At 40.6% G+C, this 25,544-nt stretch overlaps 3 protein-coding genes and 1 long non-coding RNA gene across 7 annotated transcripts in view; 1 reads left to right on the forward strand and 3 right to left on the reverse strand.

Annotated features, from left to right (window-relative positions):
• Positions 1 to 1,276, reverse strand: part of LOC131885199 (collagen alpha-1(I) chain-like) — a gene marked incomplete in the record, with an annotated part of 1,850 nt that extends 574 nt beyond the window's left edge. Inside the window, 2 exon segments of the mRNA XM_059233156.1 lie at positions 1 to 302; positions 733 to 1,276. Of these exon segments, the coding sequence (XP_059089139.1) occupies positions 1 to 302; positions 733 to 825 (395 nt within the window).
• A 2,907-nt stretch (positions 1,277 to 4,183) lies between these two features.
• Positions 4,184 to 7,533, reverse strand: LOC131884536 (uncharacterized). The gene is made up of 2 exons (XR_009373732.1): positions 4,687 to 7,533; positions 4,184 to 4,537 (listed from the first exon to the last, which is right to left on the reverse strand). It is a non-coding gene; the product is annotated as an uncharacterized LOC131884536 (long non-coding RNA).
• Positions 7,534 to 7,567: 34 nt separating this feature from the next.
• Positions 7,568 to 11,677, forward strand: LOC131884533 (forkhead box protein C1-B-like). Of its 2 annotated transcripts, none has more exons than XM_059232353.1 (4): positions 7,568 to 8,369; positions 9,883 to 10,028; positions 10,106 to 11,039; positions 11,115 to 11,677. In XM_059232353.1, exons 1-4 carry the CDS (start codon positions 7,775 to 7,777, stop codon positions 11,471 to 11,473), a joined length of 2,034 nt encoding a protein of 677 aa, XP_059088336.1. In that variant the 5' UTR covers positions 7,568 to 7,774; the 3' UTR covers positions 11,474 to 11,677. The 2 variants fall into 2 exon arrangements, with proteins under 2 accessions (XP_059088336.1, XP_059088337.1); XM_059232354.1 differs by lacking the exon at positions 7,568 to 8,369 and adding an exon at positions 8,619 to 9,779.
• Positions 11,678 to 12,589: 912 nt separating this feature from the next.
• Positions 12,590 to 15,090, reverse strand: LOC131884534 (UDP-N-acetylhexosamine pyrophosphorylase-like). 3 transcript variants are annotated; one of them, XM_059232356.1, is made up of 2 exons: positions 15,072 to 15,090; positions 12,590 to 14,248 (listed from the first exon to the last, which is right to left on the reverse strand). In XM_059232356.1, the coding sequence occupies exon 2, from the start codon at positions 14,234 to 14,236 to the stop codon at positions 12,698 to 12,700; it is 1,539 nt and encodes a 512-aa protein (XP_059088339.1). In that variant the 5' UTR covers positions 14,237 to 14,248; positions 15,072 to 15,090; the 3' UTR covers positions 12,590 to 12,697. The 3 variants fall into 3 exon arrangements, with proteins under 3 accessions (XP_059088339.1, XP_059088338.1, XP_059088340.1); XM_059232355.1 differs by lacking the exon at positions 15,072 to 15,090 and adding an exon at positions 14,340 to 14,495; XM_059232357.1 differs by lacking the exon at positions 15,072 to 15,090 and adding an exon at positions 14,387 to 14,404.
• Between the last annotated feature and the right edge of the window lie 10,454 nt (positions 15,091 to 25,544).

Raw genomic sequence — 25,544 nt, forward strand, 5'->3', positions numbered from 1 at the left:
GGGTAATAGTCAATGTGCGAGACATCGTCCAGTTTTCTGGACACCGCCTGGGGAGTTTGCCCCACATATGTGATCCTTTGTGTCTCGGCTTCGGACAACTTGATGGGTCCAAAAGACTTGGCTTTAGTCTTTGAAGGAACTTCTTCCGCTTTCGACTCGACTTGATTAGCCTTTAATTCCAAGGCCTTCTCAAATGTGTTATCTTTACCGACCGGGCTCCAAGCCCCAAATTCATAATTATTTTCTTCCAAACTCCCCACCTCACCACGACCAAGCTTTTCTTGATCAAATGTTCGTCCAGCCTGAAATTGAGATCAGTCGTGTAAAAAGTGGAGTTTCAGATTCTTATCCGCGACGTTAAGTCCGTTCCAGAAATCACTCTTGGAGTTGCATTAACGGCGAAACTTTTTTGTCCCACCGGGGCAGCTTTGATTTTATAAACAGAGCTCAGTCAGGGGTCTTCACTGCTTCCTCAAATCTTTCTCAATGCTCCTTGCGTAATGTGCATGCATTTGAGGTTAATTCCAAATCATTGCATTTACAATAAGGAAAGTTTACTTTCTTTTTTTTTTCAATAATCTCCCAGCCTACGTTTACGCCAATCAAGCGACTATAAAGTTTTAGTTTTAGTAACTGAAATAAATGAGAAAAAGCATGATGAAGAAACATAACCTGACTTCTTGCAAGAGTACTTTTCTTCTTACGGAGGAGCAGAAATTGTTTATATCTCACCTGAACACAGTTAGGAAGTTGTATCAGAGTCACATAAACACACCCAATCACTAGAAGTGGCCTGGAGAGCCGCCTGTAACTGTTCTGGCTCATTTTGACTCAACGCCAGATGCCAAGTCGAACTGAATGGGATGTCGGCGATATTGTAAAATGAAACGAACTATTCTGTTCAAGTACTACAAAAAGGCGTCCAATATGTCAAGTCATAACATCACAAACCGTTGGGTCATTGTCCACTAATCACTTGTATTTGAACTCATCATGTTCAGGTAGAAATTATCCCTGTCGCTTTCTTTCATCAACTGGTCATTTTCGAATGGTTCGCGAAACATATAAGAAGCTCGGTTGGGCCTGTATAATCCTGACGCTTGACAATGACGCTTATTTTGCGTCCGGCAGACAGCGTCAGTTCCATTCCGATAACTCAGGCACATTTTCATTCCTGTGTGTACAAGCACCCCAGTACATGGGATCTACATATACTTACTGTCCAACCTTTCGAGCACTCGGCAGTGTTTCAGGAATAAATTTGTGCCTCGCAAGAAGCCTGTGCATCTTCAGATTATTTGATGGACACTTTGTTTTGACGGCAGGTTTTGGTAATGATTTAACCATGAACCATTTAGCAATACCTTGACCTGAACTCTAAGAGCGTGTCAATGTGATGCTGAAGGAGAACGGGACATATGATTAATCTTTAGTTAATCCTGTGCAATGCCTTTTCGTCTATAAATGCCCGAGTGCTTAGTTGAAGTACGTACTTGCTCTCAAAAAGTATACTTTAGTCAACAGATCATTTTAGTAAATTCCAAAACAAAGGTGATTTCTTGTAGCTTTACATCAGTTTAGGAAGGGAATCAAAACTACCGTCAGATGTTCGATGGGAGCAATAATACTGTCCATTAGTGCCATTTCACTCACACGAGTATCAATGCAAATCTTCCCTAAACAATGCGACCTTGAAAAAAGTGCGATCATCAGTTTACGAACGATGCTAAATTTCAATGCCAAACAAGCGACAAACATTTCATATCTGACGATTCGCTTCATTTCAGTGCCTTTAACACTCAGGAGCCAAACGGCAACAAATTAAGTTTATGATCATTCAATCGGAATGCGAACACGAGACATTCAATATCCATTTTCTCATTTAAAAAGTGGTTTTACCTGGGCTTCATATGCGTTGGTAAGCAAATACGCCCCCCACATTAACCTCCCCTACTTACAACAACACACATCAGATCAACTTGTGCTATATGGTCAAAAGCCATGCCCAACCAAATTCTGACAGATGGGATGGATATTCATGCATGTCTGCTTTTGTTCACGGTTTATTTAGGATCCAATCTGGAGTGACCTTAAAGAGAGTGGTTGGTTTAGTAGTTGTGCGTAAATAATTATTTGGACACTCAAGCATGTCACCAAGCGAGGATATATTTTAATGCGACAATCACAGAGGAAGTTTTGCCGAAAATTAGTGATGAGCTTCATCACTTCCGGCAAGATCAGACTTGCTGATCAACAAAAAGAAAACCATACGTCATAATGTATCAACGATAACTTGTGATGTGTTTCAACATAGGTGCTTCCCTCTTTTTCAAAAAGTGCGTTTAATGGCGAAAGCGCAAGTTTACGATGTCCTGAGATCTGGAAAGTTGATTGAACTGTCTTTGGAGGCGACAAGCAAAGCACCCTTTTATCCAACAGCTGGTGGGAATTTTGTGATTGTGGCCGTTCCTATTTGCTTTTGCACTCGAGAGCATTTGCACGACTTGTCCTAACCAATCATGGAATTTTGAATGCTCCGGACAACTATGTTGAACCGACGATTACGCTTCGAATTCAAATTACATTAGAGGTAAGCTCACAATCCACTATTAGCTTTGTGAACAAAGGACGAAGACATCTTTATACTCATCGATGGAGCATTTTCCATGGAAGAGTTGTCCTTTGGTTCATGGATCTGCAGCAAACTTTCTTCCCTCGTGTTGCAAATTCAGAACTTGATTGTAAGTGGTAGGAAAATTGATGTGAAATTAGTTCATCAAAACCGCGAATAAAAAGATGTCCTTTGGTCAAGCGAATGCATATCATTTCCATCCAGGTACTTAATGCGCATCAAAAGCATGATTCGAGGAACAATTGAAATACGATATTGAAAATGAAAACATATATTGAATGCGTGAAATTTGATGGGGATTTTTTGTGAGCAATGTTTTTCAGAAAAAAACTTGCAGCTTCTGTTAATAAGTCCATGCACAATCAGCACAATGATCCTGCTCTGTTAACGTAGTATTCGTACACTAGACTTATATCAAACACGGTCGCCTGTCCAGCAATTAAAATCACACCGATTAAGTTGTTGCCTGAGTTGATAATGAAATGGAAAATTTTACTAAAGAATACTTGGCCATCCATATCTGTCTCCCGAGTATTCATTCTATTAACAGGAGTAGGAGTGTTAGGCGGAGGAGGCGAAGGCGGAAGGACAATGCTACGTACTACATTGTCAAAGGAAATGAATGCTTTTCTCATAGGCTTCCGTTGAAGTCTCGAATTAACTTAATACGAAATCTGTCGGGCATGATGAAACGGCCATTAACTCTCGTTTCATTTGTTCTTGGTCGAAATAAAAACAAGTCCATTTAACTTGCTAACTCGAAAGTCTCATTTTCCTTGACCAACTGAGATCTTTCACTGGAGCTGTGGTGGTTGGCCTGATAACATCTTCCAGAGAGCTCAATGGCCATAACAAAAGTGGGAAATGGAACTTCTCCTCGTTGACCAACATCGCACACTTTGTAACATTTGATACATCTGACTATCAAATGTATGCCTACCTTGAACGAACTCGCCAAGGCTCTGCAAAAAGACAAGCCCTGGTCACAAATGACTTCTATGCATGCCTGAATCGGATAACCTCGACATTCACGGAAGCTGAGCTTGGTGGCTTGATGGACTTGAATTTGTCCAACGATCTTCAGCCTAAATGTGTAAGAATGTCTTTATTTCGATGTGTTCATCCTCGAAAGACTCAGGCATAAATTGTTTGTTTGCTAACGGTGTCAAAGAAAGTGATGATTGGCCAGGTGTGTCAAAGCCATGGGAGATAGAATTAACGATCATATGCTTCACAAGGTCGAAACTATTGTGTTATTGAGGGAAAAGGGAAAAAATCCCACCAGGGGTGTCATTGCCAATTCTTCTCCATTACCTTCTGTCTTGAACGTACACCTCATCCATGGATAGATACTGGCTATTCATTTCAAGTTCAGACAAGCTCTATCTACAAGTTCGTTCTGTACAGAACGTGTGTAAGAACAAGGCCTGTGCAACGTAGAACATCTTGACATTAATGTTTCATCGTGAAGCTGCTGGAGATTCGGCAATTTCTCATTTTGATATCAATCGAGACGTCAGACGATGAATTTGTTTTCCAAATAAGACACAGTGAAAACATCACATGCTACTCTCGATTATTACATGATCACATTGTATCCCCAGGGCATTGAATTTTCATTCAGAAACAAGTTCTAGCTGGATGGCTCGCTCTCCCAGAAAACACGAAACAATTGTTAGGGCAGAAAAGAAGAGGACATACGTATACTGTACATATCTCCGGACTTGGGTCCGGTCAAAGTGGTTTTCCCATGATGAGCCATGTGAGACTTGAAGAATTTGACCAGAACTCTCATTCCAGATGAGACAATGAGCTTGTCAAACCGCGAACGGTGCCAGATCTTCGTTTTCTGCCAGGACGACCGACCCATTAGTGGGTTCCCACGACGTCACCAGAAACAATATCCTAAGAGCGAACAAAGCGAGATTTGAGCATCAGAAGAATAGACCGTGTTTGTACACGAATTGTTTGAATTTTGTTTAGCACTTGTTTTTTTGCCCCTTACTAAGCCTTTTGCCTCGAGTTATCCTTTGATTTTTTCCCTTTACACTCACCTCCAGCAGGTTTTCGAATATTAAGCATAGGGGACAGAACTAACCACAAGATCACGTGCATTAAACATGATTTTCACGAAAACGTCCAGAAGGCCCACGGAAATGAGATCATGTTGACCGTGTTTCTTGAGTTAAGAACAATGATCGTTGGAGAATCCGTCTATGAATCCTTTGAATGACTATAGCATCGCCCTCAAGACATGAGGAGAGACATGTGAGTTCATCCGAAAAGGCGACAGTTTGTCACCACGCTAATTGTTCCTTGTTGTCTCGTTGCATCCCCGTTTCTTACCGTTGAGGATGTCGTCAAAGGCAGAACATCCTGGAATTCTCGTCAAGTCTTCGTTCACAATGATCATTTAACCTTAATTGATATCATTGGCATTTCTTTGGAATTAGAGTAGAACTGAGAAGATACACGTCCGTAGCCGACAACTTTTTTGGGGGGGTAAAAAAATATCGCCAGAGATATTTGTTCTCACCTGGAACTGGGATCTAAGACATGATGTACTGATGTTATAATTTGAGCACATGCTCTTTTTCCACTTGAGAGGGAACGTTTTCATCATCCATCACTAGGGGACGAAAGAGCTCTGGAGGTTCAAGGTGTCCAAGTTGAAGACAGATATCATTTTACGGACGTTTAAGTTCAGACTGGGCGACCTCCCACACCTCTAAAAGTAGAGTTCACCTCTCTCAGATGGGTCATTCTCCCATATTACTTAATATACCAGTTTCTTTAGGTCTTGAACGCGATGGTACATACTCTTTCAACCAATCTCTCCAAGTTTCGAACTGAGAAATGATAGCTAAGACATTTTTCGATCATAGTGTGCACTGATACGTGATATTCATAAGATGCATCAATCTGAAAACGCTGGACCCCTTCTCTCTCTTAGCCCCTTTCCCCTCTGATTGGGATGTCTTGTGAGTGTAAATCTAATGAGGTGTCTCGAGAACGCTATTGACAAACAAGTCTTGGCCACACATGCCTCATCGCTTGACTTGACGGTGTGTGTATGTGTGCATTAGCATTAGTGAAGAAAGAGGTTAAGACAGCTCTCGGATAAGCTCTGAGCTCTGAGCTCTAACACCTCCATTCCTGGCTTGTTGGCCCAATTCATCATCGGGTGAACTCAATACGCTGCTAAGAAAACTTGACGACATTTTCTTTTGATGGATTTGCGCCTTCATCCGCTGGCCTCCACGCCTCCAATGTTGAGTGTGTTGTTTTTCCCCGTAAAGTTCCAAGTTTGAACAGGGATTCTTTGTGGCGTCCATTCAGCTCAGATTTCTGGCCTGGATGATGCTGGATGCTGATGATGTCGAGCATAGCATGGACATGAAACTGCAAATGATGAGGAACAGGGACCGTCCGCACGAATTCGTCGCCAGTCAATGAGAATCTTCAGGCCAAGAAAAGTGGTAAACCCAGACGAGGCAATGAGGGGTTCTGGCACCAAAATCAATGGATTCCTGTCTGACGGTTTTGGGTTTCCATCCATCCACCTGATCTCGTAATCGTAGGAAATGGAGAAGGAGGTTAACGAGTACACTCACGACGTTACGCGATGGGTCATTGGGCGATTACATTGGAGGATGGAAAAGGACGGCTAATTTCAAGAATGGACCATCAAATGCTGTGGTACTCTAGATGAGATGAGGTTGATGTACGTATGTATTTATTCCCGAAGAATTCATCACTCTGTGTGTTCTTTTTGGCACCCTATCAAATGATCTGGAACTCCCACCAGGAGACTTGTCGACTGTATTCGGGTTCCAGCTGCAGTTCCACCCCAAAGATTGCCGCCAAAACTTGATTCTTCACCACATGAACAACTGAAGTTTTGTTTTTCTTGATCCTTGAATGGAGGGTGGAGATTTCCTGGTTCGTTCAAGATGTCAAAAAGAGAAACTTGATCGGGAAAACCGCGACAAGATCGCCTCTAAGGCAATCATGTCTTCCGCCTCTCTTTGGAAAAGGGCGTGTTCCACGTGTGCTTCAAATTCAAGACAGGTCGATTTCGATTACAATGCATTATACAGCCTGGGCCACATCTGGTCGTTTTGCCACTTTCATGCTCCAGATTCATAAGCAATCATCAGACGAACTGACTTGTCAGGGATTTCATGTGGATAGCTCGTGTTGATTGATGAATGAATGAATTTCTCGCCAATGGAACTGAATCTGCTACTGATTCCCAGATTCTTATGTGGAAGACAAATTATCATTTTTCATGTCTCGTTCGATGACACACACTTCCCATTGCTTATCCGAGTATCTGTTCTCACTTCCAACCTTGCTGTCTTCAAGCCACATTTGGCGCTCGTTGGGCGGTTCCCACTCTGGCGAGCTCTCTGTAACTCCTCCCCAATTTCCCCCTCAGTTTTCCTCTGATTGGTCCAAACGCCTCAAATGAAGATGTTGAAGTCTCTTGGGTCATGACGACTGTTTGTAGCGGATTTGATGGCGGCCCCCGTCGCCTACTTAGTCTTTCGGTCCATATGGGTGTTGGCTCGTTCCTACGTTCCTTCGCTCGCTGAACGGACCGTGAGTACAAATGAGTGAGTTGCGACGGATCTGTGACGACTTCTTAGGCGCTAAAATGGAAACAGGTCTGGATGGAGACGTGGAATGAGTAGTGAAGATCTCATCCAGGATCTCTGGGCAAGCCCTAAAATCTGAATGAGAGAGGCTGATGATGAGGAATAAGATTGTGTTGCAGTCCCCCGGGAGCTCAATCCTCGAGTCTCGATGGAGTGAAGGAAGCTTCGATAGCAAGCGGTCTGTTGTACCCAGTTCCCAAAGACGAGTTTCGTTCGAGGATTTGTTTGTTAAACATCTCGCTCGGCTCTCTGCCTTGTTCTGTTGACGCTAACTCGCCAGATTATTAAGATTATTATACAAATATTTAATCGGATTCACACAAATATTTGATTGTGCTGGGCTGACGTCGAGATTGCATGGGTTGTTCGTTCGTCCGAGTGGGAAACACAGGCGTCTTGAGCCCATCTTGTCCTGAAAGAAGAATAAACTAAAGATCCTGCTTGAGCCAAGACCTGATTGCCTTGTGTATACAAAAGAAATATGTGCACGACATCCACATCGACTTTGGTCTCGGCCTCAGTCTCAAGTAGTCATCCACATCATGACGCTTCACACCTGGGGGTGGGTCACGGAGGGAACAGTGAAGGGTCGTCCCCCATGGGCCATGCCTTGGACCAACATCTGATGATGGCTCCGTCTCATCCCACGTCCCATCAACATGTGCTTCATCACCACCATCACCATCATGCCCATCAACAACAACAACACCAGCAGCAGCAGCAGCAACAACTACTCCACCATCAACAACAGGCGCCACCGCCACCTCCAAGTAACAGGTCAGAATCAGGTTCCATCCCAAGTGATCCACTCACTGATCATTTAGGATCGGTACCAAACCATCATGATGTCGACCCTCTGATGGTCTCCTCAGTGAATGGCATTCAATTGCCCCAAACGCCCGAAGATCCTTCCGTCTTGCAGTCGCATCTAGTGGGAACGCAAAGTTCCAATAATCTTCACTCAAAAGATCCCTTGTCTCAAGACGACTTGGATTCGGTCAGTGAAGAGATTCAAAGACAAGAGCCGACCTCGACCGATTCGGAAGTGGATGGAAAAAATGGAAAACGAAATCATGGTAGGAAGGTAGTCATTTAAAGCCAAAGTAATTCGCTTTGGTGTTCTCGATAACCTCATAATTTTAAGAGCGCACTTCTGCTTACTTGTCAAACATTTTATCTGGGAATGCATTGAGCAACTTTTATCTCTCCCTTAATTACCTAGAATGTCGACTAGATCTTCAACACTGAAGTCACAGAATTAATAACCATCTCTGGAATGTGCCTCAAACACAAGTTTATGGTCCTTTGGTCCATATTCTTTAAACAGACTTTGAATAAAGTAAAAAAACAACAACAATTTTCCTCATGGCTTAATAGAAAATTTATTAGATTTACATACAGATCTCTAAAAGGTCTGTAGAGTCGATCACAAGTTCTTCAACTTAATTAACAAGTTGCTGTCAAAATAGTCTCGCATTTCTGGACCTTTTCCGGCGCGCACGTGTTCACCGCCACTGCCCTGCAAACTTCTCGACAAATGGGACGACATACGATTGGAACATCCTTGCAAACATTTTCAAAATAGCATTGATTCACCGGCACCGATACACATTGTTCCTTCGGCACATCCCAACAACCGTCGTCATAACCCAGAACTACATTTTTAAGACTTCTCAAAAGCTCCTCTTTGAGGATGGATTGGACCGAGGTCGATGGATCGCGAGATTCAACTGGATCTTGAATAATTTTGGGACATTCACGACCAACGATCGTGGTGCATCGTTCCACATTTTGGATTGCACAATGGCGCTTTTGCGTGCACTTTGGTCGGGTGGAGCCTGGCACACAGTTCGGCTCGGGCCGGCAATTGGTCTTGCATTTGGGAACCACTTTGTTTTGACAAACTGTCTCCTGAACCGGATAACATTTGTAAACCCTCTTGGGAGCGCATGGGTCTTCCTCGTTGCTTAGGCAGTCCAAACCAGAACATGATTTAGCCGTCGAGTGTTGCACCATGAAGAACACCACAAGAAAAGGGAAGATTGGCAGAGATTTTGTCATGATAACAAATCGGCACCAATTCTGATATCCGATGTCTAAGTCAGTTAGCTGTTTCATCAAACTTGATTTGCATATTTTTGGAAGGGAAAAAACTCTCTTTGGTGGAGGAACACTCGCGATAAGTGCTCAAAAAAAGAAAATTTCAAGCGTTCAGAAAGTATTAGAGGTTCAGTGAGTAAGGTCATGTACTTAGCGGAAATGGATCTTCCAATATTACATATTTTTTGCCAATATGTTTCCAAAGTTTATTTTCACTTCAAAAGGCCACTGTGAACTGCTCTTCAAATGGTCACAATCCTACTGGTGGAGTAATTTTGTACATATGTTTATCAACCTGAAAGTCCCCAACAGTGCGAGGTATCAATACGCATACGAACTTTACACAAGTGTTCCATGGATTAGCGTGGAGCGCTATTTTAAACTGAGTGGGTAGCCTGTTGAATAAAAAGCAAATGTTTAACCGGGTTCAAATTCAGAGTCCCGATGGCATAACATGCATGAATGTAACATTCAATTACTTCTTTTCAGGTGCCAGACGTCAAGAGAAACCACCATTTAGTTATATTGCCATGATCGTGATGGCCATCCAATCGGTACCCGTCAAACGAATGACACTTAGTGAGATCTATCATTATCTCCAAAAGAGATTTTCCTTTTTCAGGGGGCCTTACCAGGTACTGTACAACAAAGAATCATCTCAAAAGTGTCTGCCTCTCATTTTGAAATGGACACGTTTCATTCGCTATTTTAGGGTTGGAAGAATTCGGTTCGCCACAATCTCAGTCTCAACGAGTGTTTCGTGAAATTGCCTAAGGCTTTAGGTCGGCCCGGCAAGGGTCATTACTGGACCATCGACCCCGATCAAGAGTTCATGTTCGAGGAGGCCTCTTGTCGAAGAAGACCACGTGGTTTCCGTAAGAAGAATCTGCGCCCTCGCTACCACGGCTATTCAATGCCCAATGGAGGTGCTATGACACCTAATGCCATGAACTCCCCGTCTCAAGTCAACTCTTTATTAGCGGACCCGGCAGGCGCGAGTGCGGCTGCAGCGGCCACTTTGGGCCTCATGACGCCGGTGTCGTCAGCCTCGTTCCAGCGCCATTATGACGCTATGGGCGGGCTGTCATCGCCAGATTTTGGCACTGTTGCCTCCGCTCTCACGTCTTCAGCGGGAAATAACGGCTTACTGCCTTCGTCATCTAGTCAGACCAGTGGCAATCCATCATATTTCTCGTATGCAACGGGGACGGCCACCAACGGCAATAACGCCAACAATAATAACAACATTCTGGGCCCATCTTACAATGGCCATATGGGAACCTATGCCCATGCCTATCCCACCTGTCCTCTCACACCACCAAATCCCAGTATTGATTATCTGTACGCCAATGAACGCGATTCGGCCTATCAAATAGGGAACCCGAACTCGTTGCGATCGGCGTCATCTGAAACAGTGTATTTGGCGTGTTCCCCTTCCACGGCGTCATACTCGATGGGCTCGCCTCTTAGGGGTGGAGATGGGGGTCAGATCCATCTGGAACAGTCTGCTTGGTCTACGGGAGGCTACCATCCCTCCAGCATGGTAGCTTCTTCACCCTCCTCCATGAACAGCACGCACATGACGGATGCCCAATATGTAACTGCATTTGCCACCATTAGTGATCCAGACTTTCAAATTCCAGCCAGTGAGTAGCTCATGACTACTTTTTCAGACTGACGTTGACCATAGGTCGAACTAATTTTGTCAATTCTTGTTTCAGGCTTCCGGAATGATGCCAAGTTAGGACCTGCCATGACTCCAGTATACCTTGAGCCCAAACAAGAAAGCTACGTCCATTCAGGTCACTTGGCAACTCATGAAGCCAGCCATGTGCTTGATCATCATCAGCATCATCACCACCATCACCAACATCAACCCCAACATCAGACACAGCAACATAACCCGCATCCGCATCAGCTTCAACCGTCTTGTCCGGAAGGTTTAGACGACCAGGAGGCAAAAATGGTATCCCCACCCACGGTTGATTCCCCACCCCATTCAGATATCAATTCTATTGGGAACCCCCACAATCACGAAAATCTCAGTTCTTCCATCTATGAGCAAGGTGCCTTAATTTGAGGCCAATTGCTAATTGCGAACTCTTGCCAATGTTTAAATAATACTCAAAAATACGTAAAATTAGTCCAAGGGTAGATGTGACGGCCAAATTTCATAAGTTGATGCCTACGAACACCAGATCCCCGGATTGATTATGCTTCCATTAAATGTGCTTACTGTTTTCATGTATTTTAACCGCAATCAAAATGTATTATCACCATGTCATTCAAAATTGTTTTATTTTCTTTCCAGGCGAGTGCAGTTGTTTCTCTCACTCCCTTGTAAGAAGTTCTTCACACGAAAGTGAATCCAAGGGATTAGTTTGTTTGGTATTGGTACTTGTCAATATTAATTCAAGCTGCCTATGTGTGTGGTAAAGGTCATTATTTCCACCAAAGAGTGCAAAGGCAGTAATATTTGCATTGGCAACTCAAGGAGTAAGTAGATGATGGCTTTATCTCTATTTCCTCAACTTTGGACTCTTGAACAAAGATTAGAGATAACAAGGGTTTTGTATGAGTGAAGTTTTTTTAACTCTTAGTGAATTGTCGAATTGAGCAAGAAGCTCTGAGAGCTTTAAACCAACCCAAAACTTGAGAAGCCAAAAGATGGCGATGATTTGAATTTATTTGCACTTAGCATAGTACCATGTTTAAAAGTGACGGTTCAACGACAAAACCTGTCCTTGGCGGAAAAAAACTCAATAGTCTTGCTCTACATAGAGTTCAAGCAACGACTTCAAGGTCTCTGACAAGGTTCTGAAGAGAACATGGAGATTGTCTGAGAGCGCTGGTCAACGCCCTTTTCGTTCGTTCTGGTCAATCAAGTTCTGGGGAAAGGTTCGCTTTTGAGTTCGAATGTAGGAAGTGCATGAAAGATTCCTCTGGGACCCATTCACTACTTCTACTACTGCTTCTAAGATTGCTAACGCCACTTCTGCTACTACTACTACTTTTAGCCCATGAGGAAGTGGAAGCCCATTCTACATGTACAGTATGCCGATACATACTTAGAGGCTTGCAACGTGTTTGTACTGTGCTCGGGTGTGCTGGAGCAGTTCTTTAGGCACTCGCATGTAACAGAACAATGACGCTAACGGGAATCGTAGTCCAGCTCCTTGAAATGAGTTCGAGCATATTTTACAGAGGAGGAGGCATTTTTTGATCTTTTCGGGGAACTGTTGACATCTCATTAGGTACAGTACAGTATTACGGTATTATATCACAAGAAATCTAGGGCCCAATTCTAAAGACCGATCTCATGGCATGGAACTTGGAAAGTCTTCCCTGACACGAGCTTTTCGAGGCCTTCTCCGGCGAAGCTCACAAGAGGCGAGATCTCGACCTCAGCCACGAAGTCGGGGGACACACCCGAGGTCTTGTTGTTGTTATTGTTGTTGCTCTCCTTGGGAGCAGCGGGGTTGATCATCAGAGGCAGCTTCTTGCCATCTTTATCCACAAATGTGGCTCCTGCAGCCATAGCCCATTTTTGACACCGGGCAAAGAGAGCGTTCCGGCAATAGCTTGGGGTGGAATCTTTTGCTCCTTCGGCGTTCTTCAAGGGAGCAAACTCTTCCTCGCGCAAGCACTCCCAAATCACAAAGTTGTTGGCGAATTGGAACACATCGAACACGAACTTTTCCATCTTAATGCCATTCGGGTTGGCAGGCTTGACCAACTCTCGAGTATGCTTCACATCCATAAAAGGTATCTTCTTCTTGGCCATATGGTGAACCAACTTGGGCTCGTGTTTGTACACGACCTCCTCGAGGAATGCTCGGGTGAAGAAATGAATACAGACGTTGGCCGCTGAGTAAACCAAAGATCCATCTGGATTGGTCTTCTCGCATGAGGCAATGGTAATTTCGGAGTATTCAACCACCTGAGGTTTGCCGTTCACCTTGCATGTGATTCCCACCGATTCTGTGGGATAGCTCTTTCCCACCACCTTATTGGCACAATCGGCTTGTTTGTGGATACAATAACCCATGAAGAGAGGGTCACCCACTTGAACCAGGATGTTGTCCACGCAGTAGAGGTTGATGTATTTGACACCTCTACTTTTCATATCATCGATGATCTTCTCATGACGCAGAGCCCGATATAATCCTCCATTGCCGTCAGGAGCCCGAGCAATATCCTTCTTTCCACCCAGAATGATGTGGCCACCAAATGTGAAGCAAGGAAGGGTGCCTTGTTGAAAGAACACAATGTTGCTTTGGTTCAAACCAAAGTAGTTACTCGCCGCAAAGAAGTCTTTGGTAGGTTTGATGGTGCTAGCCGAAGTCATGATGTACCACGTGATTGCGCCTCGTTTGCCCGTCTTTTCCTTGGCTAAGAGCTCCAATTTCAAGATGCGTTCCGCTTGCAATTGGAACAAGCTCTTCTCGGACTTAAGACCCACCTTGTACATGCCTTTGGGATAGCTGACGCCCAAACGGGTGCCTTGTCCTCCAGCCAGTAAGATGATACCCACTTCACTCTTAGAGATGCTTTCGAAGGTCAATCGGTTGAACTCGGCCTTCTCCTCGTCGGACACGTTGTTGACGGATCCACATTGGTTCTCGTCCAACGGCGACATCATGTCGTCGAGCTTGTCACATTTCTCATCTTGGGCAATCACGGTTCGTTCGAAGAATTCCATATCCTCATCCAATTCCTCGGTCAGTTTGGCCAGGGTGGTCTTGAATTCTTTTTGCTCGGACTCGTTGAGCTCATCCCAATAGGCCAAAAGATGCTCTTGGTCTTTGGAAGCCAACTTCTTCCGGATGGTTTGGAGATCCATGACGATGACAGTCTGAAACCAAATAAGGAGTGGCTGAAAAGTTTGCAAATATTCTGCGGTTGTGTGTTAAAGAGCCGTCAAATATTATTACGCCGACCTTTACCTTGGGAACAATAGATGATTGATCAAGCGCTAAGTCTTCTTGATTACCTTCGCTTGAATGAGGAATCAATCTGTGTTCGCACTCAATTTAGCTTTTTCTTCATGACTCTCCTCTGCCGCGCAGAATTCAGTCCCCAAGAGATAAAGGCAGGAAAAATGTAATCTCATCGAATTAATGACTGATTATTGCACATGTTATAAATCTAATCTCCGGCAATGAATACATTCGACTTTTGAATTTCTCATCTAGTTACGCTCTTCTCTTGTGAAAAGAGTATTTTATCCGACCAACCATGTACTCGTATGTATCTACATACATGTCAAGGACGCAATGGGAAGAAACTAGAGGTTACTCAAAGATTATTTCGACACTTCGAGAAAAAAGGAAACTAAACAGCAGAAGCATGACGAGGCCTGTTTACGTCCAGATAAACCAATGCTCATTAAGTTGAGCGTCATACTTGAAAGAAATACTTTTTCACCAGGATGCAAAGCTTTGAAAGCGTTGGAATTTATTATGCTTGCTCTCAGTAAACTGATATTGTTCAAGGATATCAGTATATTGAGTATGTTATCATTGCTTTAGCTATGCAAGGGAACTACGATGATGTTGAATTGCGGTTTGTTCAGATTTTCCGTGATGTATATTTCACACTAACCAATGGGACTGTTTAGAGTGAAATATCACTCTACCGTTCATGTGTTAGACAGAAAATGTCAATGGAGCACTTACCTTGTTTCAAGAGGGATCCTGCAGGATGGTCATAAAATGTTTGACTCAAACAGCTATTTTTTGGTTTTCGGGGGAGTGGAATGGAACCCAGTTTGAGAACGATCAGAGCACTGACGTACTACTAACTAACCACGAGACTATTTTGACGTCTCAAACCTGTGAGAGTATAATGAGCAGCGAGTGTATCTGTCCCTCCTCCTCGTCCTCATTCTCTATCTCCTCCACCTTGTGTACCTCCTGGTCTTGGTCGCCATCGTGCTCCCACCCTCCTCCTTCTCCATGACGCTCTTGTCGCATTATTATATCCTGAACCTCCTTCCCTCACCATTCTAAAAAGTGGGCTAGAATAAAAGAACCATCACTTGTCCATTTTCACGAGTAGTTTTTCCACGAATCATTGAAGCCCAACAAGCTGTAATGACTTTTTGAAAGCAATAAAACATACGGTTTGGGATAGGATATCTTGAAATGGTTCTCTAAATGGACTTTTCACCTCATCGGCATTGTCTTTTGTGGCTGGGCGTAAATTGATCGTTACGGGATGGCTGGAGGACGGCAAAAGTTGGATGGACAAGAGTCAAGAGAAGATTCGTAAACTGGTCCAATAGATCAATGTGGATGATTTTTTAGTTGATTTGGACAGATATTGCTCTAATATTTTCATGTCAAAAGGTCAGGATGATTGTTTCTGTTCCAATGACTCAAAATGTGATACATCTACAAAGTTTGACTTCTGAGGTGTCAATTTCATTAACTAGGCTTTAGTAGTAAGGAATAATATTCAAACATTAACTTTGAGATTGTTAATACTCAAACATTAACTTTGGTATTGCTGGATGAAAATTTAAAAAAATCTCTTTTTGACCCAAAAAATGTAACCTGGCCAGACAAAAACATGTAATAAAAATGGAAATGAAATCTGACAACGGCAGCAGAGAGGCAATAGGTAGAGAGTGTCAGTCAAGAAATGTAAGATCCAATAGTTGCCAACAAGGGCTTAATACTGATTCTGTTCCATCTGTTGTGAATTTTGATCATTTTGAATATCAAAAACATATGTAATTGGTGGTTCATACATATGTTGCAAAAATAGGAAATAGCCCCCAAAAATGTATTTAAGTTTAGGAAGAATCTATAGAAAAGCTATTGAACATTGATGATTTGATAATTTAATTTGCGTGCTATTCATTGTTCCATAACCCCTGCATCAAACTGTCTTAAATCAATGCAAACCTGAAAATTGGGATGTGTTTTATAGTACCATACTCTCAATGAAGCATGGCATTGTTCCCTCCCCTCCAGCGTAAAATAAAAAATTACAACCTTTTAAGACTGATGTCTTCAAGAATGTATTGCACAATTGCCCACTATATGATTTAAGTTTAGATAGCCCTCATAAATTGGGGGTCACACACGTTTGTCCAGCTCTCAACTAAATTCCATCAACCATGAGAGATGGCAAATGACTGTTCAATACGAACTATCCATTCATGTGCCATATCCAGGTTGTTTGTCATTTAACTCTGCTACTAAGTGTTTTCACTCTCACTTTTTGCTTTTTCCATGTGTATTGAACAAACTTTAGTCATCTCCCAATTGTGGCATCACACTCAAGTGACTATTATCAATCAAAACAGCTCCTTATCAGTTTGTTCAGTTTTTTTATTTGCTTGTTCTTATTCAGAATTAAACATTCTCTTTAATGTTTGGTATGGTTTTACGTGACCATAAGAGAAAATAAGTAAATGATCAAATAAGACACAGAGCTGTATCCATAGTTGGCGAGGGGCGTGAAAATAATTGCAAATGATGGCTAGTTCAGGCGCAGATTGACTGTGATGTGGCACAAATAAAGTAGAATAGTATTTTTATCAAATCTTGAAATATTTCATTTGTCATTGTTCTTGTCCAGGAAACATGGTGTCCTCTTTGACATATCAAAAAGCAATCCTTGGGGACTGAGCATTAGAATTGCCAGAGATTTTGGTTCTTAACCTTTCATAACTGTTATGGCAATACTTACCAGGGATTACATAAACCGAGATCATTCCAAGAGTTCATTGAACATTAAACTATTGGAATATCTAAATACACTTCCATCTGAGTCATTTAAAACATATCCGAGTAATTTGGAGGTAGCAGACATCAAAGATTTGGCTTTACAAGGTCCACCATGTCCAAAACAACGCAACAACTCCAATTGATAACAACATTCACAGCCTTTAAAAGAATTGTTTTGTATTGCATTTGTTCCACCCCAAAATGCATTCAATAAATAATGAAGGAGTTGTAAATTTTGGTGTTCTTGCAAATTTGGGCATTAAGTCGTATACTTTTTCAAGGATCGCAGTAAGGGGAAGGATCAAACCAGTGATCTCTATCATGTTAAAGAATAAACTTCTCCAATTACTTGAGGGTAAGATTGCGTTGTTTTAGAATTAGTTCATCTTTGGTTGCTAGAACTGAATTTTAAACATTAGGATATTCGCATAACGAAGTCAAAAATATCTGTTTTTTTGGTTACAAATCAACCATTAAATTTCAGTTTCTTAAAATTGGTGATTTGACAAATCTTAGCTCGTCTAAATTTATAGCATAATTTAAAAGCTCGCCCTATTGCGAGTTTACCCGCGATCGAGGACTGTACTCGGTCATAAGGAATCCTTTTTCCCTTTGATTTGACTAAAAGGCTTCTGTTGAACAGATATGCAATAGATAAGATATGATTTTGGGCTAAAATAACAATAAAGAAAAAAACATACCAATATGAACACGACTCTAATTGTAATGTACTATTGTATATATCGGGATATATATTGTGTTTAGACGTTTTCCATAAGCCTTTAGACTTTTTTCGTGGGGAACCCAATGATCGTTATTGAATAATTGACGACCCACGATGGCCGACCCTTTCCCTTTCCCTTTTCTTCCAACCCTCCAGTGGCCGATTGATTATTCTGTTACAAGCTGACCGACAAATCAACTATAAATAGGAAAAGAAGGAAGAGGTCAAGAACCCAGCTAACACAAACCAATCAAAGTTATCTTTTTTTACCTTCTGCACTGAGCTCTTCGATGAAAATGCTTTTGTAGCGCTTGTCAAAAAAAATCCGTGGAAAGGTGATCCCTTAAGAACAAATCTCGTCTTGAGGTATTCAATTGGGAACAAAACTTCATAAGAACAAACTACTGAAGTTTTAACGGTCTTTACGGCCAACCATTCTTGGGTTTTATGTGGTGGTACTTGCAAAATATTAGTCTTGAACGCCAACAATTTTTCATTTCACTCAATAACACAAGCCATCGAACCATTCAATAGTCTACGATATTGCGCCAATTCTGTGATATTCACATTTTCATTTTCTGGCGCCTAAGCCATCATTGGATTGAAAACTAGCTTTGATCGTATCTATGAGGAGGATTTAAAATGTCATAACTATTGGGGGACCATGTTTGACATGAGCATTCTTTTCATCAGAAGTGATAAACAAAAAGGGCTACAAACTAAAATCCGGAGTATTCTGACCAAAAATGGGGTTAAAGGATACGGCTACCTAACCCGAGCGGCTTTTGGCCAACATTCATAAAATAATTATAAAATTGACATAAAATATATCCCAGATTCCAAACCACGTTACGAGCAAAAGTAGCTTGACCGTTTTCGGATTCGGTAAGTATCCACTTTATGAAAGAATCAACAAACTTCCTGCCTATTAGCACAAGCTATCTTCTTTGAGACAAAATTGGAGCAAAAGGCGCAATATATTGAAACTCTGGCATTTGAACATATTTTGGCTCCTCAGTTCGTCCTCAGTGCGGTTTTTGCGCGATTTTGATGATGATGCAAAAACACAAGAAGGCGTGCCGGAAAGGCGACTATCATAAAACTGCTTAAAAGGCGGGGACCCCAGACTTATGATTTGATCGAGCATGATGCAAGCATTACTCCTAATCTTTGAGAGAGATTGTTCTCATTGCAAAAAGGGGACACAAAAGTGCATTTTTCCAGATGCTTAAGTTTGGGATGAATTGCTTCAGTGTAAAAATGTAAAAAAGAATTACAGTCGCATTTTTTTCNTCTGAGTCATTTAAAACATATCCGAGTAATTTGGAGGTAGCAGACATCAAAGATTTGGCTTTACAAGGTCCACCATGTCCAAAACAACGCAACAACGCCAATTGATAACAACATTCACAGCCTTTAAAAGAATTATTTTGTATTGCATTTGTTCCACCCCAAAATGCATTCAATAGATAATGAAGGAGTTGTAAATTTTGGTGTTCTTGCAAATTTGGTCAATAAGTCGTATATTTTCTCAAGGATCGCAGTAAGCAGAAGGATCAAACCAGGGATCTCTATCATGTTAAAGAATTAACTTCTCCAATTACTTGAGGGTAAGATTGCGTTGTTTTAGAATTAGTTCATCTTCTGTTGAACAGATATGCAATTGATAAGATATGATTTTGGGCTAAAATAACAATAAAGAAAAAACATACCAATATGAACACGACTCTAATTGTAATGCACTATTGTATATATCGGGGTATATATTGTGTTTAGACGTTTTCCATAAGCCTTTAGACTTTTTTTCGTGGGGAACCCAATGATCGTTATTGAATAATTGACGACTCACGATGGCCGACCCTTTCCCTTTCCCTTTTCTTCCAATCCTCCAGTGGCCGATTGATTATTCTGTTACAAGCTGACCGACAAACCAACTATAAATAGGAAAAGAAGGAAGAGGTCAAGAACCCTGCTAACACAAACCAATCAAAGTTATCTTTTTTTACCTTCTGCACTGAGCCCGTACATCTGCTGTACCGTACATCCGCGTAATTGGTGGTTCATACATATGTTGCAAAAATAGGAAATAGCCCCCAAAAATGTATTTAAGTTTAGGAAGAATCTATAGAAAAGCTATTGAACATTGATGATTTGATAATTTAATTTGCGTGCTATTCATTGTTCCATAACCCCTGCATCAAACTGTCTTAAATCAATGCAAACCTGAAAATTGGGATGTGTTTTATAGTACCATACTCTCAATGAAGCATGGCATTGTTCCCTCCCCTCCAGCGTAAAATAAAAAATTACAACCTTTTAAGACTGATGTCTTCAAGAATGTATTGCACAATTGCCCACTATATGATTTAAGTTTAGATAGCCCTCATAAATTGGGGGTCACACACGTTTGTCCAGCTCTCAACTAAATTCCATCAACCATGAGAGATGGCAAATGACTGTTCAATACGAACTATCCATTCATGTGCCATATCCAGGTTGTTTGTCATTTAACTCTGCTACTAAGTGTTTTCACTCTCACTTTTTGCTTTTTCCATGTGTATTGAACAAACTTTAGTCATCTCCCAATTGTGGCATCACACTCAAGTGACTATTATCAATCAAAACAGCTCCTTATCAGTTTGTTCAGTTTTTTTATTTGCTTGCTCTTATTCAGAATTAAACATTCTCTTTAATGTTTGGTATGGTTTTACGTGACCATAAGAGAAAATAAGTAAATGATCAAATAAGACACAGAGCTGTATCCATAGTTGGCGAGGGGCGTGAAAATAATTGCAAATGATGGCTAGTTCAGGCGCAGATTGACTGTGATGTGGCACAAATAAAGTAGAATAGTATTTTTATCAAATCTTGAAATATTTCATTTGTCATTGTTCTTGTCCAGGAAACATGGTGTCCTCTTTGACATATCAAAAAGCAATCCTTGGGGACTGAGCATTAGAATTGCCAGAGATTTTGGTTCTTAACCTTTCATAACTGTTATGGCAATACTTACCAGGGATTACATAAACCGAGATCATTCCAAGAGTTCATTGAACATTAAACTATTGGAATATCTAAATACACTTCCATCTGAGTCATTTAAAACATATCCGAGTAATTTGGAGGTAGCAGACATCAAAGATTTGGCTTTACAAGGTCCACCATGTCCAAAACAACGCAACAACTCCAATTGATAACAACATTCACAGCCTTTAAAAGAATTGTTTTGTATTGCATTTGTTCCACCCCAAAATGCATTCAATAAATAATGAAGGAGTTGTAAATTTTGGTGTTCTTGCAAATTTGGGCATTAAGTCGTATACTTTTTCAAGGATCGCAGTAAGGGGAAGGATCAAACCAGTGATCTCTATCATGTTAAAGAATAAACTTCTCCAATTACTTGAGGGTAAGATTGCGTTGTTTTAGAATTAGTTCATCTTTGGTTGCTAGAACTGAATTTTAAACATTAGGATATTCGCATAACGAAGTCAAAAATATCTGTTTTTTTGGTTACAAATCAACCATTAAATTTCAGTTTCTTAAAATTGGTGATTTGACAAATCTTAGCTCGTCTAAATTTATAGCATAATTTAAAAGCTCGCCCTATTGCGAGTTTACCCGCGATCGAGGACTGTACTCGGTCATAAGGAATCCTTTTTCCCTTTGATTTGACTAAAAGGCTTCTGTTGAACAGATATGCAATAGATAAGATATGATTTTGGGCTAAAATAACAATAAAGAAAAAAACATACCAATATGAACACGACTCTAATTGTAATGTACTATTGTATATATCGGGATATATATTGTGTTTAGACGTTTTCCATAAGCCTTTAGACTTTTTTCGTGGGGAACCCAATGATCGTTATTGAATAATTGACGACCCACGATGGCCGACCCTTTCCCTTTCCCTTTTCTTCCAACCCTCCAGTGGCCGATTGATTATTCTGTTACAAGCTGACCGACAAATCAACTATAAATAGGAAAAGAAGGAAGAGGTCAAGAACCCAGCTAACACAAACCAATCAAAGTTATCTTTTTTTACCTTCTGCACTGAGCTCTTCGATGAAAATGCTTTTGTAGCGCTTGTCAAAAAAAATCCGTGGAAAGGTGATCCCTTAAGAACAAATCTCGTCTTGAGGTATTCAATTGGGAACAAAACTTCATAAGAACAAACTACTGAAGTTTTAACGGTCTTTACGGCCAACCATTCTTGGGTTTTATGTGGTGGTACTTGCAAAATATTAGTCTTGAACGCCAACAATTTTTCATTTCACTCAATAACACAAGCCATCGAACCATTCAATAGTCTACGATATTGCGCCAATTCTGTGATATTCACATTTTCATTTTCTGGCGCCTAAGCCATCATTGGATTGAAAACTAGCTTTGATCGTATCTATGAGGAGGATTTAAAATGTCATAACTATTGGGGGACCATGTTTGACATGAGCATTCTTTTCATCAGAAGTGATAAACAAAAAGGGCTACAAACTAAAATCCGGAGTATTCTGACCAAAAATGGGGTTAAAGGATACGGCTACCTAACCCGAGCGGCTTTTGGCCAACATTCATAAAATAATTATAAAATTGACATAAAATATATCCCAGATTCCAAACCACGTTACGAGCAAAAGTAGCTTGACCGTTTTCGGATTCGGTAAGTATCCACTTTATGAAAGAATCAACAAACTTCCTGCCTATTAGCACAAGCTATCTTCTTTGAGACAAAATTGGAGCAAAAGGCGCAATATATTGAAACTCTGGCATTTGAACATATTTTGGCTCCTCAGTTCGTCCTCAGTGCGGTTTTTGCGCGATTTTGATGATGATGCAAAAACACAAGAAGGCGTGCCGGAAAGGCGACTATCATAAAACTGCTTAAAAGGCGGGGACCCCAGACTTATGATTTGATCGAGCATGATGCAAGCATTACTCCTAATCTTTGAGAGAGATTGTTCTCATTGCAAAAAGGGGACACAAAAGTGCATTTTTCCAGATGCTTAAGTTTGGGATGAATTGCTTCAGTGTAAAAATGTAAAAAAGAATTACAGTCGCATTTTTTTCGATTACATTCAAAAGAACAGAAGGTTATTCGAACTTAGGCTCTTTCGGGAAAAATAGTTTCTGTCAAGCTGGAACTTTCAATAACGAAGTAATGAAACTTGCGAAATTTTAGAAAACGTTCAAAATTATTGCAAGCAATCTTAACCTACTTTTGGGTTAATTTGGACGAATACACCTGCAAAACTAAAAGTACCTGAGAAGGGTAACGTATCTACTAAACTTGTCAAATTTACAAAAGCCAAGGCCAGGGCCAGGATCGAATACATGTGCAATATACCAACCATCAAGAAACTTCATCATCCAATAGTTCTTCAAATCTTCCGGAATTCCATTACACCCGTTTTCCTCTACGGCCTTCACCTGTGTCTCCCATACTTTGCACAATCTTCCCTCAAATGTGTGGATGCCATCTTAACCAAGTGCCTCGAACACGTACCTTTGTCCAGCTCACTGCCAAATACTATCAACAACGGGAGCTGACAAAGGATCCGTTCAATTTGTCCCACCATCTTCTATGCAATAACCAAATTTTTCAACACCTTGGTCTGCAGTATTGCATCTCTACTGCTTGCCTGATCCCTCTTCATTATTTCGCACACTGAGATTAATCTAGTCAACTCATCTGTGAAATAACAACTTAAGTAATATAACTAAATATTTGACATTATTAGCATTTTACAGGCTGAACGACTTTTGTATAGGTTTGTACATTTTTTTTCCTTTTTATTCTATATTTGCACACTTTGCAAATACCACACCAGTCTACATGAGTATTTGTTAGCGCATAATTCCTTTTAGACTGTCTGGTGAGGTGTTCTACCTGAAAGAGAAATATTTATACTAGTGAACAACAGGAGCACACAACTTCTTTCATAGTAATGGCTAACGATGAGCAAAACATGAAAATATGTTTTTGCATTTTTTTTTTTTAGTGTTTATGCACATTTGAATTTTTTTAACCTTATTTGCACTTTTTTGCATCATCTGCAATTTTTGATCAAAGATGAATCAATTTTGCGTTTTTGGCCTAAACAATTAAAAATATTTTGAATGAGATAAATGCCTTGGTGTCTCTGTATTGATTCTAAGCACCATGATAACCGTGATAAGGACTATGGCAAATAGATGTAATGAACTCTTTTCGGCCCAAACTTGTCCAAGCAGCCGCAACCAGGCCAAACAGCCAGGGTGGGCAATTTTGAGAATTAGCGTGACTTTTGGACACCAAGTGGACAAAAGTGTCCAAAAGTGTCCAAAAGTGGACAAAAGTGGACAAAAGTGGACAAAAGTGGACAAAAGTGGACAAAAGTGGACCAAAAGTGGACAAAAGTGAACAAAAGGTGGGCAGAATGTGTCCAAAATTAAGTACAATTGTGCAAAAGGGGATTGACAAGCAAACACTTTTAAACCCTAAATCATGTTATTTTCTTTACCAAATCTAGATGTGAACCAGCAAATAGAATCAGTAATCAATAAAATCTAAGCTTTCTTCAAATACATAAATATGAAGTAACAACTAGCCTTTTCACTAACGTTTTTAATTTCCAAGATATACACTTAACGAAATTCGTTATCTTGATACAATACAGCTTTATAAAGTCAAAACAAATATCTTTAATATATTTTGAATGTTAATAAGTCAAAGCCACACTATAATCAGGGCATTTGGTGGCTGGGTAATTTTAACAAAGATTTAAAAAAATAATTTTAAAAAAGCTTAGGAGCTGAATATCAAATATCCAATAATACTTCTCATATTTTGTAATATACATAACATATTTATAAGGAGTGCATGAATTACACTTTTTATAATACATCTAAAAACTAAGATATAGGTTTCTTTAAGAAACATTGGGAATCTCATTTCCTGACATCAAGCGCATCTTTAAAAGTTAAAAATATGCCTAACAATGTCTCAATTAACTTACTTATGGAAGAAAAACCATAAGTTTAGGAAAATATGTCATTATTAGATTTTAGCAATTCGTAAGAAATTCAATTTTTAATATTAGTACTTTTTAAGAAGAAATCCCAAATGACTGATGATTTTAAGTAAAACATTTTTGCAAAAAGTTAATAAATGTTGAATAAATGAAGCCAGATAACCAGAATATAATGTTTAGCTATTTCAGTTTTTTAATCCTTTGCAACAGCTGCATTCTACTAGAGGGAGACTTTGTTCCCTGCTTGCTTTCTAATCTAACGTAAGAAAAAGAGAGTTAAGAACCTGTCTTTCAAATACCTTTTTTGGGTATGTTAGAGGTATATGGCAAAGGTTTTAAGAACTTATCTTGCTCTTGGAACCATCAATGAGCAATTTTTGAAGTAGAGGATAGGTTTCATACAGAATACCTTTATATTTGTAGTTTTAAAGGTTCGTATTATTTGGACACTTTTGGGACACTTTTGGACACTTTTGTCCACTTTTGTCCACCCTTATTTTTGGACACTTTTGGACACTTTTGGACAGGGGTGGACAAAAGTGGACAAAAATGAAATGCCCACCCTGCAAACAGCCCATGTTGCCTTTTTTACTGCTCGCGGTAAGAAAAGAATGGAAATCACTAAACCTCCAAATTCATTTCTTATTGACGAGCCCTCTAGGCGAAACACTTCCAAGA

This window comes from Tigriopus californicus, chromosome 8, assembly GCF_007210705.1.
Source record: "Tigriopus californicus strain San Diego chromosome 8, Tcal_SD_v2.1, whole genome shotgun sequence".
NCBI classification, from domain to species: Eukaryota; Metazoa; Arthropoda; class Copepoda; order Harpacticoida; family Harpacticidae; genus Tigriopus; species Tigriopus californicus.